This window comes from Orcinus orca, chromosome 3, assembly GCF_937001465.1.
Source record: "Orcinus orca chromosome 3, mOrcOrc1.1, whole genome shotgun sequence".
In the NCBI taxonomy this organism is placed as follows: Eukaryota; Metazoa; Chordata; class Mammalia; order Artiodactyla; family Delphinidae; genus Orcinus; species Orcinus orca.
The window spans coordinates 176,474,057-176,499,179 of record NC_064561.1 but is presented as its reverse complement, the minus strand read 5'-3'; the positions used below and the strand labels follow the sequence as shown (position 1 = coordinate 176,499,179).

General features: G+C 39.8%; 1 protein-coding gene across 4 annotated transcripts in view; it reads left to right on the top strand.

The window, feature by feature from the left end:
* MARCHF6 (membrane associated ring-CH-type finger 6) overlaps window positions 1–20,881 on the top strand; it is a 76,072-nt gene extending 55,191 nt beyond the window's left edge. For all 4 annotated transcript variants that reach the window (XM_033436590.2, XM_033436589.2, XM_033436588.2 and 1 more), the window contains 7 exons: window positions 458–527; window positions 3,855–4,036; window positions 5,532–5,666; window positions 10,979–11,068; window positions 13,010–13,142; window positions 14,124–14,259; window positions 17,049–20,881. In XM_033436590.2, the coding sequence (XP_033292481.1) occupies window positions 458–527; window positions 3,855–4,036; window positions 5,532–5,666; window positions 10,979–11,068; window positions 13,010–13,142; window positions 14,124–14,259; window positions 17,049–17,139 (837 nt within the window). In that variant the 3' untranslated portion in view covers window positions 17,140–20,881. The remainder of the gene's footprint in view (window positions 1–457; window positions 528–3,854; window positions 4,037–5,531; window positions 5,667–10,978; window positions 11,069–13,009; window positions 13,143–14,123; window positions 14,260–17,048) is intronic.
* The last annotated feature ends 4,242 nt before the right edge of the window (window positions 20,882–25,123 follow it).

Below are 25,123 nucleotides of genomic sequence, written 5' to 3'. Positions count from 1 at the left end.
TTGTGGCCTCTCCTGTTGCGGAGCACAGGCTCTGGACGCGCAGGCTCAGCGGCCATGGCTCACAGGCCCAGCCGCTCTGCGGCATGTGGGATCTTCCCAGACCGGGGCACGAACCCGTGTCCCTTGCATCGGCAGGTGGACTCTCAACCACTGTGCCACCAGGGAAGCCCTAAGCTGATTATGTTTTATTTTTGTGCTCTCTGATTCAAAATATATTGGTACTTGCTGATGTACCTGATTATATGAAAGTGGGCACAGTTTCCTTTCGGCCAAAATTATAGTTAATATTACCTAAAATGAAAATTTCCTTTTTATGTGAAATGGAAGGAATCCTGGAAATACAAATATAGGCAGATCGTTTTTACTGGGAGAATTGTGTTGATTCTTTGAGGAGTGTCATAAAATGCATTGAGCACAGATGAATTCTGTTTATGCACTGCTGTGTTTTGCCTTGCAGATATTTTTGTTGATTGTCTTCATGTGTATAACCTTACTGATCGCCAGCCTCATCTGCCTTACTCTGCCAGGTATGAGGTTATCCTAGCTCTCTGCTAATGACATCATGAAAAGATGCTTTGTTTTAAAAGGGTATGTCTTGCTGACATGTGATCTTTCATCACATATAAACTTGAAGTAGTTATCCCCATTTTTATTGAATATGGGATACTATTCTCTATAGGGCTCTGCGTTTCATTGGACTCATTTGTATCAGAGCAGAGGGGGACAGAGTCAATATACAATTTATGATTAATTTTTGGAAGTAAAGTACTTGTGGTCACTCATTTTATATAGACATTTTCTTATTGCAGTGTGGGTTCTCAAAAAGTTGTTTGGGATTTGCTTCAAAGCGTTCTGGGGGTGGGGAAGTAGGCAAAACTATAGAAGATGTTAAGATTGGCTGTGAATTGATAATTTTTGAAACTGGGTGATTGAGTACAAAGGATTTTATTATAGGATTTTCTCTGCCTGGGTATATGTTGAAATTTTTCATGAACTTTTTTTTATAAAAAATTTTTCAGCATTTTAAAATAAAAATCTATGCATAAAAAAAAGTCATCTGTGTGGCTTGTCATTTTTTTCAAGCCAGTGTTTTGATGTTAATTATGTTTGCCTTCATTATGTAATTATCTTTCCAATCCACTGCATGCTATTGCTAGAGACCTTTATGAAGCCAGGCTATTTCCCTTTATCACCTGGTAATCATAAATACTAATCGCTAAATTTCAGCTAAACAGGGTTTCTTCATCTAACAAGTAAGAAGCTGTCGATGAATATAGTAGTTTGTCATCTTCTGCAGAGGTCAGGGGTAGATGGGGGTGGAGTCCAAAGCCAGTGACAAAGTGTCAGAAACAACTTGCTGCCCCCTCCCCCCGCCGCCTCCTAGTTAGTGTTATAGCAAGCCAGAAGATTCTGAATCATACTGATATGTGTTAGCCACTTAAATAATCAAGTGAAGATAATTTTCAGGTCTTATCAAGCCTGTACATGTTATTGAGTTAGTGTCTTGATTATAGCACTAACTCAGTATAACTTTATAAATCAAATTTGTATTAAATACTTGAGTTTTCCCATGAGGGCTAAGGCTAGGGAAGAGCAGCTAGTTAATTTCAAGTGAGGTTTCTTAAAAAAAAAAAGAATAGTTTCTAATTTGTAAGAGTTGTGATTCACCTTAAACTGGTAAAAATAAAGTTGTGTTGTTTTTCACTGTTTCTGCACAATGATTTTTGACCGTGAGAACTTTGCTCTTAAGTTCACTACTCAGACCTCAGCTGTTAAAAAGACAAAGTCTAGTTAACTATTGGGTGCAGTGTAGTAAACATTGTTGAGAAAACTCAGTTTTTGAACTTTGGACAGCTTTACATTTGTGATTTTTATGTTCCATTTTCATGTTTTTATCAGAAATATTAAAAAGTTAACAAAAGAAGGAAACCTAGTTTTAGTGCTTGAATTTGGCAATACAGGTACATTAATTTCGTTAAAGATTGTTAAGTAAATATTTCCCTGTTAATCCAGTCCCACCATCTAGTGGAAAGAATGCAGTTATGTTTAATCATAGAAATGCTTTTGTCATAGTACACATTTAAGGTGGTGAGGATGCTGTTTTCCCCATAGGTTACTTTATTGTAGCTGCATTTTAGCTAATGTTAAGTTACTGCAAACTAGAAACTAGCCCTGACCTCTCAAAAACACTTTAGAAGTATGTGAAGTATGGAATGAAAAGCAGCCTTTAAATTTTTTTTTTCCTATTTTTGGCTGCGTTGCATCTTCATTGTTACGCACAGGCTTTTCTCTGGTTGTGGCGAGGGGGGGGCTACTCTTCGTTGCGGTGTGCAGGCTTCTCATTGTGGTGGCCTCTCTTGTTGCAGAGCACGGGTTCCAGTAGTTGTGCCACATGGGCTCTAGAGCACAGGCTCAGTAGTTGTGGTGCATAGGCTTAGTTGCTCCGCGGCATGTGGGATCTTCCCGGACCAGGGCTCGAACCTGTGTCCCCTGCATTGGCAGGCGGATTCCCAACCACTGTGCCACCAGGGAAGCCTTAAATTTTTAAAAACCAACCGAAAAAGAACAACAAAGAATCTTGGAGTAGAAATATGTATATATAGAATGCTAGACATTTCTACCGAATTATCAGTGGTATTTTTATATCTTTAACATGCACGTGTGTTTATTTCATGTAGATAAATACTTAACATGTATTTGTCTTCAAAAAATGAGTTATCTTCATATCCAAGCTGTCTGTGAGATTGCAAAGAAGTGTGTAACGTTATCAGCACTGTGGCTTGTAAACCTGACTGTTGGGGTGGTTTAGCTTGACTGGAGGCAGTGTGCGTCCGCGGTCAAGAGCATGAGCTCTGTCCTGTAGACAGGAGTTCACATTCAGCCTCCGCCCTTGTGTGACCTTGCTTGGGCAAGGTTCTGTTGCTGAGCCTCGGTTTCTTAGTCTTCAGAGTGGAGGTCATTGCTGCTTGCAGGGTTGTTGGGAGGATTAATGAGAAAATGTATGGAACATGTTCAGCACAGCCACTAGCTCCTTTTAGACATTGAAAGGTAACAGGTAAGTACTGTATTAAGGAGAAAAAGACACTGGAAATGGAGTCTTCTTTTTTCTCCAGCCTTATTAAGATAAGTAACCATGTAAAGAAAGTTACTATATAAATGATCTTGACTGGTAGTTAGATTTTTGTGGGTACATTGTGGAGTTTATTTGTAATAACTCTTTGTGTGAGGCAGTCCCTTAGACAACTTTCACATGTTTCCTAAGTTTCATTATATTTAGATCTTAATTTTTTTCCTAAGAAAAACTAGTGTGGTATTCTTTGTTAATGTGCCCACTTCTGATTAAAATAAGCTTAGTTTTCTATCTTAATGAATGACCCAATTGAAAGAAAGTTACTCTAAATTATTTGTAATGTTCCTAAATGTTAAAAGTATTGACAACACAAATAATAGAAAGTAAATTTTCCATTTTTGGCCTGTTATGTGCATAATGATTTCATTTGATAATACAGACAATAAAAATAATACCCCCCTCAAGTCGTTTCAGTCCTCAAAGAACAAGTAATTGACCTGGCAAGTCAGAATGCATGTCACAGGAGAGCTCATCCCCAGTGACTTACTGTGGTCTGGTTGTATCTTAGTCAAATAATTACATTCTTTTGAATTTGGGGGGTTTTGTTTTTATTTTGTTGGTTTGCTTTTAACAAAGACACTGATATATCAAAATGTGATGTCTCTTTAATAATGACTTAAAATGACTAAAATTTTTGAAAATACTAGTAGTACAACATTGACATCAAGATTAGAGTTCTCTTTACATGACTACATGTCTAATATATCAGCTTTTCTATTTTCAGTATTTGCTGGCCGTTGGTTAATGTCATTTTGGACGGGGACTGCCAAAATCCATGAGCTCTACACAGCTGCTTGTGGTCTCTATGTTTGTTGGCTAACCATCAGGGCGGTGACAGTGCTGGTGGCATGGATGCCACAGGGACGCAGAGTGATCTTCCAGAAGGTTAAGGAGTGGTCCCTTATGGTAGGTTTTCCTAATACAGACTGATCTTGTCTGACAGGAGTAGTGAATATTTTTCCAGTAATTTCTTTTAATCTTTTCACTTTTGTTTCTTCACTGTGTTGATAGAGTCAAGAGAGTTGATTTTTTTGAATTAGAAAGAGTGTTCCTTTAAGACAGTAGTTTTCTGGTTCATTCTGAGAAATATAGTCAGATGTATTTGAGGGTTAAAAGAAAATCATGCTATTAAATGATCCGGTAAGGCCCTTGAGTAATAAGATATTCTGTAGAAATTAAAATCAATTTGTTTAAGTAGAAATTTCCTTTAATGATATTTTTTCTAAAATCTGATTGAAAAAAGATTTTTTAATACATCAAATCTTGACTTCAGGATTAAGTCAGTGTTTTTCACATAAATGGGAAATTGTGTGGTAATTTACTGATTGATCATAATGTTGGCTATGACTGGTAAATATGTTTAGGTCACTGCTTTATGCCTTTTCATTTGTATAATTAACTCTGGTTTTGTATCTGAATTTATATCTTGATTTCACTGAAAGTTTAATAGCTGTTTAATATTAATGTTGAAAGAAAAACATAGGAGATTCATTGTATATTAAGAATGGAGGGAGTTGATTGCTGTGTAATCCATAAGATGAGACACTTACCTATATTTAAAATACAGAAGCTAGCTAGTACCACTTTTCATTTGATATTCTTCTATATCATGTTGCCATGTGAAGAAGTAGGTACTGCCTCAATGCACACCATTTTTAATCTCTTGCTGTTGAAATGGATGTACTTACTGAGGCTCCCTTAAGAAAAAGGGACATCAAGGCCACTTTAAAAACTGATTTCTTTGTCAGGATTTCATAGTGGCTCTTGCATGTCATCTCTTCTCTTTGTGTCTACTTTATTTTCATTTTGCCACTTTGTCCAAATTCTAGAGCTGTGTTAATAGAATAGCCCTGTGGCTAATGGCTACCATATTGCACAACACAGATACAGGACATTTCTGTCATCATAGTAAGTTCTGTTGGACTGTACTGTTTTCAGGGGAGCTAATTTGATCAACTTGGTAATTACCTTAACTGGGGTTATGCAGAGCCCTTCAACTATACCAGTCCATCTCAGGGGTCACAGGTCAGCCTGTGGGTGGACCACCACTGGATCAGGGGCCTGGGACAACCAGTAGCTTTTCATGGACAAACAAAAGCCTACTTCTGAGACTGAGATTGAGAAAAGCAGCAAAGCCACCTGATTAATATATGTAATAAAATGAATTTCCTATAATTTTGTAGCAATAATGCATAGTAATTTCATGTTTTTGTTATAGCTTGAGTTTTTATAGTTACACATTCAGATTTCATTTAAACATGTAACAAAATGTAAGTTGTTTAAGGTATATATTCGTTCTGTTAGGCATCAGGTCAAAGAAGAGTAAATTTCCACATGAGATAAAGAGCTTGGCTTAAAAGTCATAGAGTCTCTAATGACAAGGCTTTTCATTCCCTGATAGATAATGAAGACCGTGATAGTTGCAGTGCTGCTGGCTGGAGTCGTCCCGCTTCTTCTGGGGCTTCTGTTTGAGCTGGTTATTGTTGCCCCCCTGAGGGTTCCTTTGGATCAGACTCCTCTTTTTTACCCATGGCAGGTAAGTGTGTGTCTTTTGCTCATGATATTTCTTTATGTATTTGGAATCAGAAAAATTCTTAATTGTTTAAAGTCATTTTAAGCAGTTTGTTTAGGAAGATTCCTTAATTTTTTCTATTGTAGGAACTCTTATAAAATCGATTAGATAATGCATTTTAGCTTTTGAAATATGCAGGTCATGCAACACCTTTAAAATACCTTACTTTATAGGTTTAAAATGTCACTATAGGCTTCACCAGTGTTTAAAGATACAAACTAATGTGTTGAACTTTTCACTTTTAGTTAGGGTGAGATATCTTGCTCCTTTTGGCTTTGAGACTCGAAGTAATAACTTACCCTTTTGAAAAATTGCAGCATTTTTTCCCACAAAGTCACAGGCTTATTAAAAAGAGCATTCTGAGGGAACCTATGCAGGTCACAGCAAAGGCCTTAAAATGCTCAGAAAAAGAAATTTAACTTTTCTGTCATACTTAGAGCCTGAAGTTAACGTCATAGACCTCAAGTTTTTAAGAGATGTTAGGAGAAAGAGCTAGGTATTGACTTCAGTCATTCAAAGGCTTTTCAGCCTTGTTTTAAAAATCTCCTTTTAGTAGATTATGATGAATTTTTCAGAAATGAAAATTGTCCTCTACTTTCCAGATGAAGAACCCCCATAAACTTCATCTAACAGCAAATATTTACTTGAATTCTTTAATGTACATCCAAACCCTGTACTGTATAACTGAGATGGAAATGAGACTAATGCAGGAACTTCTTGGGGACCTTAAAGGCTGGTGGGAAAGATGGTTACTGTGCTGTGATTGGGGCAAGCACAAGAAGCACTGCATCGTGTGGGAGAGGCATCTACCCAGCTTGGGGGCTTCAGGTGCGGTCTTCCGCAGGCGATAATGTCTAGGACAGCACGATAGAGTGCGGAGGAGTGGGTGAGAAAGGAAGAAGTGTATTCCAGGAGGGAGCGAGTGGGCAGACTTTGAAGTGAGACAGAGCATACGACATAGGGGACCTCCTCTCATCCGGTGTGCTCATAGATTAGAATCAGAGTGAAAGGGAGCAAGAAAGGGGAATCGTTAAGCATATATGACGCCTTTCTGTAGGAGCTGCATTGCAGTGTAGTCTAATAGCATCAGTGATTGAAGTAAGGCTGTTTTTCACAGAATAATGCCTGCAATAAAGGTAGAAGAATTAACAATTAATTAGGAAAGTTACTGTTTTGCAATAATTAACAAAATAATTGATTCTAAGGATTGTCAATGGATTCTGAACCTATCAGGTGAAAGTCGATGGTTCTTTAGCTACTGTGCTGCAATAGCAAGTTACCTTGCAGCTCCAGCTTACTGGCATAAAACAACCATTTATTTTGTCCACAGAATCTGTGGATCAGATATTAAGACAGGGTATATTGGCTTGTGTCTGTTTCATGTTATCTGGAGTCTCATCTGGGAAGGCTCAGTGGCTGAGTGTGATCTGACAGCCTTATTAGCTGGCATCATTTGGAGACGTCATCACTCATGTGTGAGAGTTGGTGCTGGTTATTGGTTGCACCGTATCTGGGCTATTGGCTGGAGCCCCTGGATGTACTTGAGCTTTTTTACAGCTTGGTAGCCTCAAGGCACTTGGGCTTCTTACAAACAAGGCAGACCTGCATCACTTTTTATGACCTCTTCTCAGAAGTCCTGCAGCGTTGCTCTTCACTACATTCTGCTGGGTATGAGCAAGTCACAGGTTGGCCTGGATTTAAGGGAAGGGGATATAGACCCCTACCACTCCACGGGAGAAGGATTTGCAGTCATGTTTTGATGCCACTACAGTGCAGAAGTGGTTGTTTGCATGGTGACAAAGTGTCACCTTACAGATTACTTGCTACCTCAGAGGGAAACACAACTTTATAGGGGAGGGGTCAGGCAGATGCTACCGTAACCCAAGAGATCACTGCAGATGTGGCAAACAGATGGTATACGCCTCCTGAGGTTGTGCAGTACGCGGCACTGAAAACGAGCAAAACAGCCCCTGGGGTCCAGGAGCTAGGCCTCCTGCTGAATGTGAACAATTGACAGAACATCAGCATCACACAAGGCCACTCTGTGACCAAGATGGATCAAGACAAACTCAAGACCCCTCCATAATCATGTCTGAACGCAGGCAAAACATGAGTATTGTTCAAACCACAAAAATGCCCCAACATGCCAGTACCCTGGCTGACATGATTGGCTGCTCCTTTGTTTGCTACTACAGTTTGATTAGCCTCAGCCTGTCCCTTCTTCTGGATAAGATTTATTAAGATACCCAATTATAGATTACCTGTACTTTCTACTTAGCATCTGGAATAGAGCAAAGCCCTGCTTCCTTAAATCCTCCCCAAATCACCTCACACAAGCCAGGAAACTGTAATAAGCCTTTTCTAACACTCTTACTAAGGGTTCCAACTTCCCCATACTGTTTGTTCTCCCTCACTGCATTGAGTAGTGATGCAGCTTGTTCACTTATACCTGTGTTCCTGGTGGTCTTGACAGTGCCCAACATTGTGACCTTGGAGAATTATTTGAAATTATTCAATTTTAAGAATGCTTATATGTTATGACTCATCAGTTTTCACTTTTCAGAATATCCTGCAAAGAAACATTTACATGTGTGCAGGAGACATGAACAGGGTTCTGCTATTATATAATTTTTTACCATGTCAAAAATATTAGAAGCAACCCAGATGTCCATCAATAGAGAATGACTAAATAAAATGTGATATATCTTTGCTTTTGAATCCAGTGCCGCAGTTAAAAAGAAGGAAGTAGAGCTGTGTATTTCTTCGCTTGTTTGTATTTTTGTTTTGCTATATGTTTTGATATAGATAGCTCTCAGACGTGGGTTTTTTTTTTTTTTTTTTTTTGCGGTACGCGAGCCTCTCACTGTTATGGCCTCTCCTGTTGGGGAGCACAGGCTCCGGACGCACAGGCTCAGCGGCCATGGCTCACGGGCCCAGCCGCTCCCAGGCATGTGGGATCTTCCCGGACCGGGGCACGAACCCGTGTCCCCTGCATCAGCAGGCAGACTCTCAATCACTGCGCCACCAGGGAAGCCCTCACGTGTTTTTGAGTAGGGGAAAAACACAACTTGCAAACAGAGTGTGCAGCATGGTATCCTTAATATTCTGGATAAAATCCCAAAGTTTGAGAGAACAGCTTGCTTTTTGTCCATCCCTGACTCGAAGCTGCTTGCCTTTCCTGCGTCAAGTGACTACAGACCTATGGGAGGCTGGACTCTTTTTTAATTCTAGCAGAGGAGCTAGTGTGGTATGTCTTTTTTTGTGGGAAAGGACTGGAAAGCAGTGGATCTTGAAAGAGCTGGAACCTCAGTGATCTGTGGACCTCCTCAGGTGAACATTAACCTCACTTGGGTGCCTTCTGGACTCCCAAAGGCCAAGAGAAAGCTGAGTTGGTGGTTGAATCTTCCCTGCTTGTGAGCCTGGAAAGATAGAGAAAAAAGCAAGGAGGATTTCTCCATGTTCTTATTTGGGAATTGTTGGCTTGCTATCCCAGAGGTCTAACAGGCTAAAGATCCTTTTGCAGCCCTTTAGGATATTCTCAGTCTGAGCCTCTGAACCACATTGAGTCAACAGAGAAAAATAACACATGTTTTATGTAAGGGGGGCCCAGCAGCCACAGAAAGGAAGGCCAGGCAGAGCCATCAGAACACATGCCCAGTGATGGAGAACTGCTTGCAGAGCCGTGAGCATCCAAATAGAAGAATAAAAACACAGGGGTATGTGGGCATGCACACACAATAGCAGCCATAAAACAGAGTGAAATCGTCGTGATGTTACATAGCGTGGATTTCAAACAAATTCAGTAAATGAATTAAAGATGTGGCTAGTCAGATTGGAGGCCTGGAAGACTGATGCACAGAGCAAAACTGAAGAATAGGAAATTGAGGGGAGAGGAAGAGTCTTGGAGGATACACCCAGGAGACTTAATATAGCCATAATAAGGGTTCTGCAATGCAAAAATATGAGGCAACATTGAAACAAAAATAGGAGACAGCATTGAAACAAAAATAGACATTTTTAACTAAATTGAAGAAAGAACTGATCTGTAGGTTGAAGGACCTCATCAGGTTTGGTGAAAAGAAAATTGATGAGAAAAATGCATATTTGGGCACATCTTGGTAAAATTTCTGAATTAAATCACAAGCTTCAAAAAAAAGCATACTGGCAGTGGACTTTGCAGCACTGAAACCATAAGGTAGAAGGGCATTTAGAGACCATTGAGATAAAAGGGACAAAACCCAACCTTCCTATACCTAGAAAAAACGTCATTCACCCATTCGTCTGTCAGGATGAAGAGTGATATTTGAGGTTATGCAAGAATTCAGTACATGCATCAGCCTCCCACCCTATTTGAAGATGTTTTGGAAGACCAACCAACCAAACCAGAAAATCGGAACAGAACAGTATGAGCAAAATCCATATAAAACTGATACACATATTTCCTATGGGACATACACGTATAGACATAGATCGGTGCATAAGGAAACAAAGGTGGAAGGTACATGCCAAATGTTAGCAGTGGTTATTGCTGGGGAGGGATCAGGATTTGGGCTGGTGGTCACAGAGGACTCCAGCCTTCTCTGGAAAGGTTTCAGTTTAATGTAAGTATAGATTTATATGTTCCTTGATACTTTAAAAACATACATGTATATATATATTTTTAAGATAAACAGAACAAGTTATGAAGGACGTTTTGTGCTGTGTTCAGGGTTGTAAGCACGGAGGTCTCCTTAAATGATCTGACTTGCACTTTAAGAGATCACTTGGGCAGTGGGAGTGGTGATCCCTTTGGCTGCCTGGTGGATAGTGAGGTGGGCAGGCCAGAGGCACAGCGGGGAGCTTGGCGTGACTGGGGAGGTCCTAGTAACAGCTCAGCAGAACTGCGAGCACACCCGGCTGGAAGCGCTCTGAGCCTTCAGGAGCCCAACTGGAAAAACAGCCCAAGGATGGTTTGATGAAATAAAGTCAGGGCACTGTTTTATTTATTTGCTTGTTCAGATCTCCATTAAACACTTTTCTTAGTTCTCTTGGGAAAATAATGTAGTTGTGTGGTTTTTTTTTTTGAAAGACACAAGAATGAGTTTTGATAGAAACATTGAACTTGAGCTGTTGGGGAAAAAATTCCCTGGATTTTCCAGCGTATTTATTCTTCTGTGAAATTGTTACTAATCCAACAGAGTTTTTGTTTTGAAGTTAATAATGCAAGAAATAGCCTCTGTGCTGGGTTTATTGTTAAAAACAAACAAAAATCTGTTAAATGATTTTTATTATCCTAGGATTGGGCACTTGGAGTCCTGCATGCCAAAATCATTGCAGCTATAACATTGATGGGTCCTCAGTGGTGGCTGAAAACTGTAATTGAGCAGGTAAGCAAGTTCGGCTTATGGGACTCTTATTTTCCGCGTTCCCCTTTTCTAAGTTTTATACATTTTCTTTAATGAGCATATGTAACTTTTTTTTTTTTCTTTAAGGAGAAAGGCAGTTTATTCTTACACCATGAATTTTCATCAGCTACTCTTAACACTTCCCTTATCTGAAAGTTAACCAGTAGCTTAAAGTGCCTAGAACCCTGACTAAAGTAAAGGCAAAATTTAGCATATGTGCTTTTTTTTAGAGCAGGAGTTCTGATGAAGGCTTGGTAGTCAGTTTTGTAAGCCTGTAGTAAGGAAAAGAGGTTATTGTTCAAGGCAATAAATAAAGAAAATGGCAGGAAAAAAATAGATTTAAAAAAGCAGAGCTCTTTGGGAATATTTTAGCTACGTAACACCTAAGACAGTTTTGTGTTATGGAGCTATCATATAATTTGGTCATTGAGGTGATCACCTTGAAAAAAATAGATGGTACTTCTGTACTTTGATAATAAGGCTAGGAAGTAGGATAATTCATTTTAGGAAGATTTCTTCCAAAGTAACCAACATAGTAGATTTTGGTACTTATTTCTTTTAAGTTTTAGTTACCTAAAGAATGGACTTATGGACAACTCTCTTGTCCTTAGGGCAGCATCAAATTAATAAGGTGTTACAGTTTTGTAGCACTGAAGGTATACCTCCTTTTGATGTATAGGAAATACAGTAGTTCTCAGCCCAGTATGCACAAGAAACTCACCCAACAATTTCTGTACCTGGAGATTTGTGAGGGTGGGGAGAGCCAGGGAATTGGTGTGTGTTTGCATGCATCTCTCAAGTGCGGGCTGATTCTGAAGTGAGATGGATTGCGGGCTGCGTGGCAGCATGTCTATTCACGATAGGAGTACAGACCAGTCCACTCTAGAGTTTCCAGATGAGACTCTGACCCTTGTGGAGAATAAGCATGAAGTTACACCTGGGGGCTGTGAAACACTGTTGATCTCTATAATATTTTGCTCTCTGATGCATTCTTTCTCATACATGTGTCTAAGTTTAAGTAAAATGATTGAGAAACACCGGGATGCCTTGCTGCATTAATTTAAATGCATTTGGGTTAAAAGGATTTTGGTGGGCCAGAGGGGACCTGTGGAGCAGTAAGCCTGTTGTCATTCACCTTGAAATGCTCTGGCCCACTTCCGAGGGACCTGGGGATTGGAGTTGCACCACACTGTGTGACTATGGGCCAGGAGAGGTTGAAGTGCTGGGGGAAAAACACAAACAACGCTCTGCTGTTTCGTCCCCTTCTGTATACCATCTTTATTTTCCATTATTCCCAAGATTTCCCCACTTCCATCCATTCTTTCCTCTGCAATACTATCCCGTAGAACTTTCTAGATGAGATGAAATATTTTAGAAATTCTTGAATTTAAAAAAAATTCACTGTAGAATTCTTTCATACTAAATTGTTCCATAAAATACCTTTCGATTTGTTGAAATTTAATTTATACAGGCTTTTTAGAAACATGCTTCCTGTTTATAATGTTTTCTTATATTCAGATAAAATGAATGCAATCTTGAGTAGTAACACAGGTCACTCTTAAACAATTTATGTATGAAGTTACTTCAAGTTGTGTAGTCTTCAACTAATATTATTGGATGCCATCTGGTATCGTATAGCACAAGGCTAGTGTAATTATTATTCTAGATTAGCATCTTATTATTTTATCTCTTAGCAGAGTTAACTGCAAAGTGTAAGGAAGTAAATGCATTTCTTTAAAAACTTATGGATACCATACTTATGTTTGTGTTCCAGAATTTGCCTTGACTTCTGAAAAAATAACAAGTTTGAATCTTTTGGGCTGGTAGATCCAGCTCCCTGTGCTTGAATTCAGCAGATTGCTCTGTTAACCTGGAGGAATTTGTCTTGTATCCTTATTCTCATTTTTTACCCCTATGTTTCAGGTTTACGCAAATGGCATCCGGAACATTGACCTTCAGTATATCATTCGGAAACTGGCAGCGCCAGTGATCTCTGTGCTCTTGCTTTCCCTGTGTGTACCTTATGTCATCGCGTCCGGCGTCGTTCCTTTACTTGGTGGGTAATGCTGGCTGAGGGCTTCAGAGAGCACCTTTATTCACATCATTACATTCTTGTCACTTATGGTATCAAAGGTTGCCTGGCTCCAAATGCTTTATTGTAAATATAAATCCAGCTAAAACAGTGATTTTAAAAGACTGTTTTTCTTAGATTTCACTAGTTAGGGCAAGATGAGGATCATAAAACGCTTTGGTACAGTTTTTTTCCCTAGGCAGGTGAGAAAGTATTGACATTTAAAAAAATATCCTTTAGCGTAAAAGAAAAACCAAAGAGGAGAAGCTAATTTGTGACACTTTAACATCTAGATATTATCAGCTATGTACTGAAGAATCCTCACACGACCTTAAAGCCAGCAATGTGTTCAGAATTATAAGCACAAAGTTTTCCCCTCCAAATCTTTTGCTTCTATTGAATTCCCTCTGTCAGTTACTAGCATTATCATCCAACAAGGTGTATAAGTCAGAAACCTTGAAGGTCATACGTGTCACCTGAGGCTCTCTGCTCCTCATACTCAGCTGGGTTCCAAGTGCCTCTGATCTGACCTCTGGAACCCATTCTCTCATCTTTGGAGCCCTTGCCTGCAGCTCACGTTGAAGTGAACATCAGCTCTCACCTTAACCTCAACCTCAGCAGCCTCTCGTCTGGTTGCCTTGTTTTGAACTCTCCATCGCTAATTCATTCTCCACACTGCGGCCACGATGACCTTTCAGAAGAATAAATCTCGTTCATACCTTTTTGGTGAACATCCTTTTGTTGGTTCCTCTGTGCCTTTAGAACACGGTCCAGCTCCTCGGGGTAGTTCACGAGGCTCTTCCTCTAGCTGGGGCTGGCTCCAGCTTGACGGCACTCCTTGCCTCACTCCATTTCATACAGAATGAGTTTCAGTTAAGCGCCCCTCCCCTCTTCTTAGGAAAAGGACATACTTTCATTTCACTGTCAGCCTTTATACACTCAGAGTTTTTCTTTTTGGTTTTCCAGGTGTTACTGCGGAAATGCAAAATTTGGTCCACCGGCGGATTTATCCATTTTTACTGATGGTCGTGGTGTTGATGGGAATCTTGTCCTTCCAGGTCCGCCAGTTTAAGCGCCTTTATGAACATATTAAAAATGACAAGTAAGTCTAGACTTCATTTGTCTAGCTGCTTTTTGTTAAGATGTCTCATTTCTTAATTATTGTGTCTATTGTGATAAATCACAGGAGGGAAAAGTGCTCAGATTCTGGACGTATTTTGAGGTAGAATTGACAGGATTTGCTAACAGATTGGATGTAGAATGTGAAAAACGGGGTTATCAGGACTTGGTTGGGTCAAGCAACTGGAAATACGGAGTTGTCATCTACGGAGATGAAAAAGACTGGGAGAAACCGGTTTGGGGAGGAAGAGTTCTTAATGTCCATTTGAAATAATTTTCAGTCTGTTTTCAAATGTTTTGGTCTGATAATGTATTAAATAGTTTTAGATAAAAATAAGAAGCCTGCTTTAGGAATTAGCAGTGCCTGCCTAAGCCCTTCTTGCAGCCAAGGGCCATTGGGTTACTCTGACCATTGCTGAGAGAAGCTGTGAGGTTACTGCAGAAGCGTTGTGGCGCCCTCTGTTTTGAGGAAACTCTGCGACCTGACCTCTGAGAAATTGAGAACAGCCAAGGAAAACACCTTCTGGGGTAGCAGCCATTTGACCCTCCATGTCCTAATGGAAGGCTGAGTCCTCTTCTGCTTTAATGGCGCCTCACAGAGGAAGTAAGTTTGTAACTACCCATCCTGGTTTGCCCGGGAGAGTCCCAGTTTACACAGGCTGCCTGCGTGTCATTACTAACAGCGCCCCCTTTTACTCGTGAGTGCCGGCTTTGGGCGACAGATTATATGGTCACCTCATTTACTCTGAGGGCTCTTTAAGAGTAATATGTTTAAGAATGAAATTTAGAGAGTGTTCAGGGCTTCTCCAAAGCACTTACTGATGGTAATAAACACTAGAAGGCTTAGGCAGGCTGAGTATTAAGTTCTGTCAACCACGAAAGAATGGGGAGGGGCTTTCAGCGATGAAAGCCCTTTTTCCTCACTTCGCTTGTTTTGGCGGCACAGTCAGTCCGGCACCAGCGCAAAAGAGACACACCCTCGGGAGCTGCCTGCAGCCCAGTGCACTCTATTATCTTTCCCCACCGTTGCTTCGTGCAGAAAACCATTGAACTCGGGCTCGACAGAGGGCGTGTCTTGTTCACCATTATACATCCACAGTGTATCTGCCACAGGGCTTGATCCCGAGGAGGTGCCAAGTGTGCGTGTGTGCGTGTGCGCTGCGGGCATGAGAGGCTGCTGGGGTAATAGAACTGGCTATGGGTTCAGAGTCTCGTTTTTCTGCCCCTGAGTTACTTTTCGGTCTCGGGCAAGTTTACCTTCCTTTTCTCTCTGTGCTTGCTATCTTGATGTGGTTTGTGATTACATGTGTGTCAGGTAGTGCCATGTGTATTATCATGTCAGATATTGCTCAGTTGTCATTGTTCAAAGCGTTTACAAATTCCTCACAAGTTGAAAAAACACCGGTTGGTTGGGGGACAGTGGGATAAGGAATGATTAACTTCAGGAAGAGAATCAAGAAGACAAAAAGAAAAGGGGTGAAACAGTGAGCTCGTGATGAAGAAGCAATAGGGTTAGTGGAATGTTTTAAAAAGTGAAATGTTAAGCTTCTTGGCGTAAATTGCCAGAGTACCTCATGAGACCTGTTTGTCAACAGAAAAGTGATAGATGAAAGTCAGGGTGGAGGAAGTCACGGGGAAAAATAAAAGTTGCCACACGGAGCCCTCCACACATGCCAGGCCTTTGTTACCGAGGCTTTTGCCTGCTTTCTGTTTCTTACAGCAATCATAGGACTATTGTTCTCATTTTATTGAAGAGCAAACTGAGCCTCAGAGACCCCAGCTCCCTGGCAGCCCTGTCACGTGCTGGCCTCACTCTCCTCCTCTTACACAGATGTGTAAAGTCCTGCCGGGCACGTCTTGGTCTGCACTGCTGCCTCCAAGTGGGTCCCCGTGCCCGCTTGAAACCATCACCCACACCACCCCCGCCCCCCGCAGCTTGTTGCCGTCAGCGTTGTCACCCACTGTTCTCCCGGGTCAGCCTCCAGGCCCTTCGCCCACAGTCACTGCAGCCCACCACTACTGCTCCCCCCAGCTCCTGCTGGCATCATGGGGACGCTGTGTCCTGGTGGAGGACCTCCAGCCCTGTCATCCCATCCACAGGCACTTCTGTCTCCGTTTCTGCAGTCCTGCTCCCTTTGCCATCACCTCTCATAGGTTAGGAGCACTTAATACTCTTTCTTGGACCATAACCTCGTACCTTCTGTCAGTCACTTGCATACAGTCATTTCTGTGCCCTCTTCCTTTGACCTCCTTGAAATCTTTGTCCTTTGATTTCTCCTTTTCTTTAGAACTAGAGCTTTTCAGGTTTTACTCTCCTCCCTACCCAGCTTTCTGATTATCATATTTCCAGTCCATTTCTTCAGATCTGTCCACTTACCTGTTTTGTAAAATATGATCCATAACAGATAAATCCCCTGAATAAGTTTATTCTACCTTACCTACCTCTGGCCTCCAAGAGTCAGTTTATGAGGGCCCCTCACCTATGGACCAGAGCCTGTACTCCACTGCACAGCATCTGAGGCCTTCTGACATGTGCTGCTCTCATGTCTTCCCATAAATCCATACCTTTGCTATGAGATGCCTGCTTTTGTGCTGTTTGCCAGTATTCATTCTAGACTCCCCTTCTACCTACCTAACTACTGAAGGGTTTTAAGTGGGAGTGAAGTGATCTGATTTACATTTTAAAAAATGTATCACTGGCTGCTCTAAGGAAGAATGTTTTAGTAAGTAAGATCACATAAGAGAGTAACCACCCTGTTTTTAACAACCTAGGTACCTTGTGGGCCAACGCCTCGTGAACTATGAACGGAAATCTGGCAAACAAGGCACATCTCCGCCGCCTCCACAGTCATCCCAAGAATAAAGTGGTTGTCTCAACTACGTTGACCTTCCCCTGCCTTTACGTGTCCTTTTTTGTGGACTTCTCTCTTTGGAGATTTTCCCCAGTGATCTCTCAGCGTTGTTTTTAAGTTAAGGGTATTTGACTTGGGTTTTCAGCATTCAGCAAGCAGCAGTGTGAGGCTCTGCTGCCCTTCCTGCATCTTCTGACATCATTGCTGTCTGAGGTCTGTATATGTGTAAATAGAAGTTCCTGGATACCCTAAAACCTTGGATTAAACAGAATGTGCATTGTACATCTTTAAACAAAATGTATATTAATTTATTAAATCTAGTTGTCACTTTATTTTGGACCTGCTGTGATCTTGACAGGAAATGTGCCACAGAGCCATAGTGCAGAGGCAAGACTTCTTAATGACGTCTTTTGGAATGCAATGTCCTGGTGTTCCTAGCAGTTCTTATTAAGTGAACTGTACATTCTGTCTTGGCTGTTCAGACCTTACCAAGAACATAAAAGGAAACAAGTAGAAATCAACAGTGGAGTGTCTGTGGTAAGAAAACATGAACTTGTGCTTCACTGTCAATCGTTTTTGGAAGTTATTTTGTATAACACCAAAGCTGTTGTACATTTTCTACTGCCTGATTTTTTTTCATGTGTCTGTGTTTGTAATATTGTATAGTATCTTGTGCTAGGTGAGGAAATTATTTTTAATTTTGATAATTTAATATTCCTAGTGATCAGCATCAGGAGTTGGATTTTGTGTTTGTTAGGGACGTGTCTATACTTAGAGAAAAGAAGAAGTCCAAAAGAAGATTTTTCCTTAGATCCTCCAGCCCCCTTTTCCCACACACAGCTGTCTTTTCGTCAGCAGTGGCCAAAGTCATGGAAGATCATAAATCTTATAGGATAACATCACCAGTGATACTGCATCTTCCTGGAATAAGGACATACTGAAATGTTTTGTCAAATGTAGATGGGGTTTGTGGTCTTAGATTGACAGCGTTAGAGAAGACGGGTTAGAACCCCTGGTCCTGCTGGTTAGTGCATCATTGGGTGAGGATTAGGGGCAGTGCATTTCTCCAAAGTTTCCAGAGCTTTTTGTTTACAGAATAAAACTATAAATAAAACCAACTTGATTTTATTTGACCAGAAGGAAGCTGACTGAGCTGGCCTTTTAACATAGGAGTACAGAATGTATTTCATTGGAAACGTGCTGTAAAAATCTCAGAAAGCAGAACACTTAGAAACTTGGTTTTCCTTCATAACCAGAGCTTCAAGTTAGAAGTTTAGAGAAATAGAATGGTTGGGCATGTGATCCAGGTTTTTAATGGTGATGGTATATGGTAAGGGTAGTGTTTGTTTGTTTTTGAATGATAACTTAGTTCTCAGAGAAAATGGACAGCATAGATCTTAAGAAACCATAAAAGAATTTCCATATAGTATTAAAACCCATAGGCTTAAATCTGAGAATTTTTAAAATATGAGAGTCAGCCAAACATAAGTTACCAAAAGCAACACGTTCTGGTTGTTTTATATTTCAACAGTTTTTCCTGAAGTGGTAAGTGATTACTTTAAAACATCAGTATCAAAAAAAAAAAAAAAACAAAAAAAACGACATAGGATTCAGTGTTAGTTTTTGGCACTTTGTAGTAGCCCTTTCTCATATATGAAATAAGGCCTTTGCTAGCCCTACCTTTACTTAGAAATTTAGTCCTACTGTAAAAATTAGGAGCATTTTAAACATAATGCCACCTGTCATGGGGTATGTCTATATCAATTGTTCTCTTTGGGGGAAAAATATTATCAAATTGGGCATATAACTTGATCGTGTTAATTTAAGTTTCTTTTTTAATTTTTCAGAGAATTTGTAGATCTTGATATAAAGTTATTGGAACACACTTATCTGTTTTACCAGAAAGAGATCTAGGCAGATATCACAAAAGATTAAAAATTGTTATTCTACAAAATTTTAAGTGAATCTTATCAGATATTTTGTAAAAAAAAAAAAAACCACCAAAAAACAACATATAATATACATATATATATGTGTGTGTGTGTGAATATATATATATATATATATATATATATATATATATATATGAATGGCCAAAAAGTTGCCCTCCATTTCACTGGCAGATAACTTTATCTTGTCTTACTTAAGGATTTCCCCTGGTTTTTCAGTTGTGCTTTGTCCTGTTTTTTTCAATAAGGTGAATACTTTCATAAGGAAAGCATTTGCTGGCATACTATTTACTTGGGTAGCATCAAGATTTTATTATTAACCAATAGTCTTATAAATATTTAAAACTTCTAGTTCAGAAAGTGCTAATATTGCTGCCCTTCTTCATGTAGAATTTAAAAAAAAATAATAGTGTAGTTTTGCTTCATTTTACATTGGGCTAAGACTGTCTTCAAGGAATTTAATTAGGAAAGAAGACCTTTTTGCTTTATTTTTACTATTTATAAATTGAAGACAAATCAACATTTGGGGTTAGTTTTACATGACCAGTTATCAAATGGTCATAGTATGAAGTATGCAGTTGTTCATTATTAGCAAATTCTGTTTGATTTTTAAACTATTAAATACTAATAGTTGAGATGAACACTGAAGAAAAATGCCAATGTGAAGTTTGTGTATAGCTAGCCTTAAAAACCTCCATGTTTTTAGGTGATTTTTTTCCTGTTCTCTGGAGAAATAGTGGAGATTGGACATCTCAATTCCAGATGTGAATGAAAAGTAATTTTTATTTCAACATTTAATATAACTGTTATTACTGTGGATTCTTGTCTTGTGTTTTTTCTTTCCCTTATTCAAGTAATAGAGAAGAACTTTTTCTCAGATGATTTGATCTTAGATGATATGTCCTTTCTGTATTGGCAAAATGCTACTATTAAAGTGTAATTCTTGAATTTAGGTTGAATTGATGACTTTTTAAAACAAAACAGTGAAGCACTGGACATTGCTACATTGTATTGCATTTGCAAACACACACACACACACACACACACACACACACACACTCACACACTCACACACACTCACTCACTCTGAAGAATGTTGCACCAGTATAAGAACACTGGCACTTTTTTAAACGTTGCAAGTGAGCTACTTACTCTCATTTTCAGGATTGAGTATTTTAAAGCTCTCTACTTACTGTGATAAGTTTTTTATATTGTAAAATTAAATGATTATGTTTAAAATACTCCTTTAGAATGTTACCTATTCAGTTGCCATCAAGAAGAAAACAAATGTCTTACTACAAAGGTATTACTGAAGCCTCACTTGTGGAGATTCTCTGACTTCCTTGTATCTACTTAATTAACGTGCCCCTCAATCAGATGTTTTCCTTTCAGTCCATTACTGCCCTGTGTCATTTTTTTAATCAATAAAACAGCCATCACGAGTAAGGGCTTCTTTCAGGTAATCCCCAACAATATCTTTGGCATTTAACACAACATAAAGATAAGACAGGATACATCTGTTTTCATTCCCATCTATTTTGTATGAGTGCCTCATTTTGTAGTCATGAAATTAATATAGTACCTTAAATGAAAATGTAATGACCATAAGGCCTAGAAATGACTGTTGTAGAAGCTCAATGAATAGAACATTTAACTTAGTTGGGATGTTAGTTTTCTATTAAATACCTTAGATACCCAGACCAACTTTATGTGTATATATTCTAAAGTGCTCCCTTTTTTATGTGGTTGTTTGTTGCCTTCTGAGTTGAGAGAAAAATTGAATAAAAACGTTAGTTGTAGCCTAGTTTTTTTGGTTTATTTTTGCTTTGTTGCAAGATTGCTTCAGAATTATGAAATGTGCATTATTAGTTGGCACAGGCAGATAATCCAGATCGTTAAAAGTATAATAATTATGGAAGAAAAAACTCAAGTTACATATGATTATAGCCCCTCCGTTCTAAGTAGGAACTTGAAAGTATAGTTGCAGAAGACACACCTTCCCCCTCTCTCCCTCCACTGTGGTTACAGCCCATCCTCACTGGGAAGAGCGAAGCCCTTCTTGTGCCACAGGCAGGATGCCACCCAGCTCTGCGCCTCCACTGCAAGATCTGAGTGTAAAGTTTCACCAGGTTGTCTTTTAGGTGGAGATTTGGATAGAGTAAAAGTCCACTTCACATACTGATCATATGTATCAGAGAAAAAGGAAAGGGTTGCTTGAGGTTTTTAAAGTGCCCTTTGTGAAGAGATCCTTTTGTTTCTAATTTTTGTTTCTACGTTCAAAACTTTTTCTATGATTTTTTTAAATCATTTATGCATTTTTATTTATTTCAAATGCAGTGGTGGTAGGTGAAATGCTATTTGATCCATAGGGCATGTGTAATCTGTGAAGTTGAACTTTATTGCAAAGGAAATTGTACAGTGAAATCTCAGAAAGTGGCCATGAATTCCCTCCTCCTACTGTGCAGTTTGCAGCCACTCTTGTTGCGAACAGAGCCAACATCACAAGTGAAATGAGGGTCTGAGGAGGTGAATTCTCCCCAGCCCCACTCTCATTTTTTTTTGGTGTCTCTTTTGTTTCCAGCACTGTACTTAGTACTATAGTAGAATGAGGTATGGGGTCTGCCTTCAAGGAGCCCAGTTAGAATGGAAAAGAACAAAAAAATGAGCAGAAGTTTCCATTGTAGGTAGGAGTCAAATGCCACAAGGAACACAGAAAGGACTCACCTTGGGCGAGGCTGTGATGACCTGGTGGCGCTCAAGTCCTGTTTTGTGTATACAGGCACCCCTCCCACACACCCACACCACAGTTCCTCTTTCACCCTCTTGCAGTCTACTTCTGCTCAGTCCCACATGGCATACACCTGTCTGTATGTCAACAGCAGTAACCCACTTTACGTTATCTAATCGTCATTTTGAAATTTCTTCCTTTACATATGTAACAGTGCCATGTCTTTCTGCTTCTCCATGTTTGTTCAGTAACTTTTCCTTAGGACAAGAAGCTTCATACACGAGAACCCCACTCATTCACTCCTTTCTTTGCTTAAATGGAGCAATCCCTTCTGCTAGCTGCACAAATCCAAAGGTGTGATGGAGCAGAATAGAGAGTCCAGAAATAGACCTACATGTATACAGATAGCTGCTTTTTGACAAAGGTGCAGAAGTCAAACAAATAGTGCTGGAGTAATTGGACGTCCAGATACAAGATTAAAAACTGATCCATATCTCAACAGTTGTAAAAATTAACTCATGGATTACAGTCCTAAATGTTAAAACCCCAAACTATATAACTTCTAGAAGAAGAGCAAGGGGAAAATATTCAACCTTGGGTTGTAACCCCAAAAGCACAATCCATAGAAGAAAAATTTGATGAATTGGGCTTTATCAAAATTGAGACCGTCTGCTCTTTGAAATACAGTGTTTAGAGAAACAAAGACAAGCCATGGAGTGGCAGAAAATATTTACAGAACATTTCTGATAAAATGCATTCGGAATAAAGAAGTCTCTAAACTCAGTAGTAAGAAAACCTATTTGCCCATTTTAAAAATGGGCAAAATATTTAACACACTTCACTGAAGAGGATATGGATATATATATATATATATATATATATGGCAGATTACATGAGAAGATGTTCAACAGAATTAGCCATAAGTAAAATGCAAATTAAAACCACAATGAGATGCCTGTTCATACCCATGAGAATGGCTAACACTAAAAATACCATACCACGTGGTGGGGAGGATGTGGAGGAACCGGAACTCGCCCCGCTGGAGGGAATGTAAAATGGTACAGCTGCTTTGGGAAATAGCTGGGCAGTTCTTAAAAGGTTAAATTCTGTTTACTTACCACTCCTAGGTCTTCACCAAAAGAAAACGTGTAAGTCCGTATGAAGACTTAAAACACGTGCATGTTCATAGTAGCTTTATTTGTACTAACCCAAAGCTGGAAACAATCCTCGTGCCCATCAACTGATGAATGGATAAATGATTATCCATATAATGAGATACTGCTCAGCAACAGAAAGCAATTCACTATCCATATATACAGCTTGGGCAAATCTCAAAATGATGATGCTGAGTGGAAGTAGACGAAAAGTGTACTGTGTGCTTTTCATTTATATAGAATTCTAGAAAATACAGAGTAACCTACAGCAATCTAGAAAGCAGATCATTGCGGGTAGGGGTTGGCAAGGAGGGACGTGGGGGGATTTCACAGGCATGTGAAGAGACGGGGCGGAGAGGATGCGTGTGTGTGACGGATGTGTTCACTATCTTGATGGAGTTCTGGTTTGACGTGTCAGGGTGTACCAAACTGTACAGTTTAAACTTGTGCAATTTACTGAATGTTAATTACACCTCAATTTTTAAAAGTATTATGTTCATACACTGTCTTTGACCATTTCACACCTTCCTCTTCCTCAAAGTGCCACCTTCTCCACCTTCCTGACTTTTGGCTGATGATTTTTATTCCTATTTCACTTAGAAGATAGAAGCAATCAGAACAGAACTTTTCACAAGTTCACACTCTCTGCCCCATCACCCCCTGTGTTTATTGTGCTCCAGGCAGCCTCCCCTTTTCCACAACAGGTCAAACCTCAGGGCCTTTGCATTTGCTGTTTGCCATGCCTTAATATTCTTCCTCCAAGCTCTCCCCAACCTCCTCGTTTCTATACTAAAATGTCTTTCCTAGGGAGGCTTATCTGAAATTGTAGCTACTTGGGCATTCCTGTCTTCTGCTATATTTTTCTCTTTCGTATTAACGTACTGTACAGTTTACCTATCTTGTTTGTATTTGCATGTTTTTCCCTCACTTGAATGTAAGCTCCAGAGATTGAAAAAAAAAAAAAAAACTATTTGGGGATTACTACTGTATTCCAGGACAGTCCTGGGACATATTGGGTGTTCTATAAATATTGTTGGGTAAGTAAATAAATGAATCAGAATAATGTATATATGGTTAAAATAAAACCTGAAAGCCATCCTCCAGAGGTGAGCACTGTCAGTAGCTTGGTGTTTGCTTCCAGACTGTGCTGTGCATAAGCATTCGTTCACTGATGCTCTTATCAACACGGGCTGCTCTGCAGGTGGCTTCTTTCACTTTATATTTCTGAGCATCTTTTTATGTCAGTACATAAGTAGCTATCCCATTTAAAACTTTTAGCTGTATTGTATTCCACTGTGGATAAGATTATGATTTAAGTTTTATGAAAGGCAATTGGTTAACCCATTTTATTACATGCTATAGTAAACATTTTTGTCCATATTACTTTACTAGTATTTCTGTAGGATAAATTCCTAGAAGTAAGACTGCTAAATCATCAAACATTTAAAGTGCCAAATTGCCCCCAAATGTAATAATTAACACTCCTCTCATCAGTGTATGAGATTCCTCGTTTTCCCATGTCGTCATCAACATTAAATAGTGCCTATTTTCAGTTTTGCTAATGCTGTTAACTTGGAAACGTGTGTGTCTTCATTTGGTAGGTAAGTTGCCCAGTAGAGAAGTTGTGTTTGGGGGTTGATACCTCTAGGGAAGGAAGGAGGGCTTGTCACTGGCCCTTCCTGAAGACAGCTCATTCTAGTTCTTCACCTTCGTGTCGAGAGGTGAGCAAGGGGAGGTGGGTCTCAGGGCCTGTTTCATTCAGTGTGGGTGTTAAGGGCAGCTGCAGCAGCCAGCCAGGAGACCCCTAAACTAGGTAGGATTCACACCTTGTACGCTGCCCTGGTCAGCATCCACCAGAATGGAACAGTTTCTCCTACCCCTGGACCCAAAACTGTTGTATCGGAAAAGGTAGCTTATTTTCTCCTAGACCCGATTAGATTGGCTCAACCGTCCTATCTTACTTAGGAAAACAAGTTAAATAGAATCTTCTTTTAGCTGGAAACTGCCCACTGTCTAAACTCTTAAGCGGCTTTTGAACTGCCAATGAGTTCACTAAATGGTGCCGATTGGGCCACGGGAACAGCGCTTGCGAAGGCGTCGAGGTCAGACACGTCTAGGACAGACACGTCAGTCTGGGAAGGCAGGGGCCAGATTCCTTCAGGGA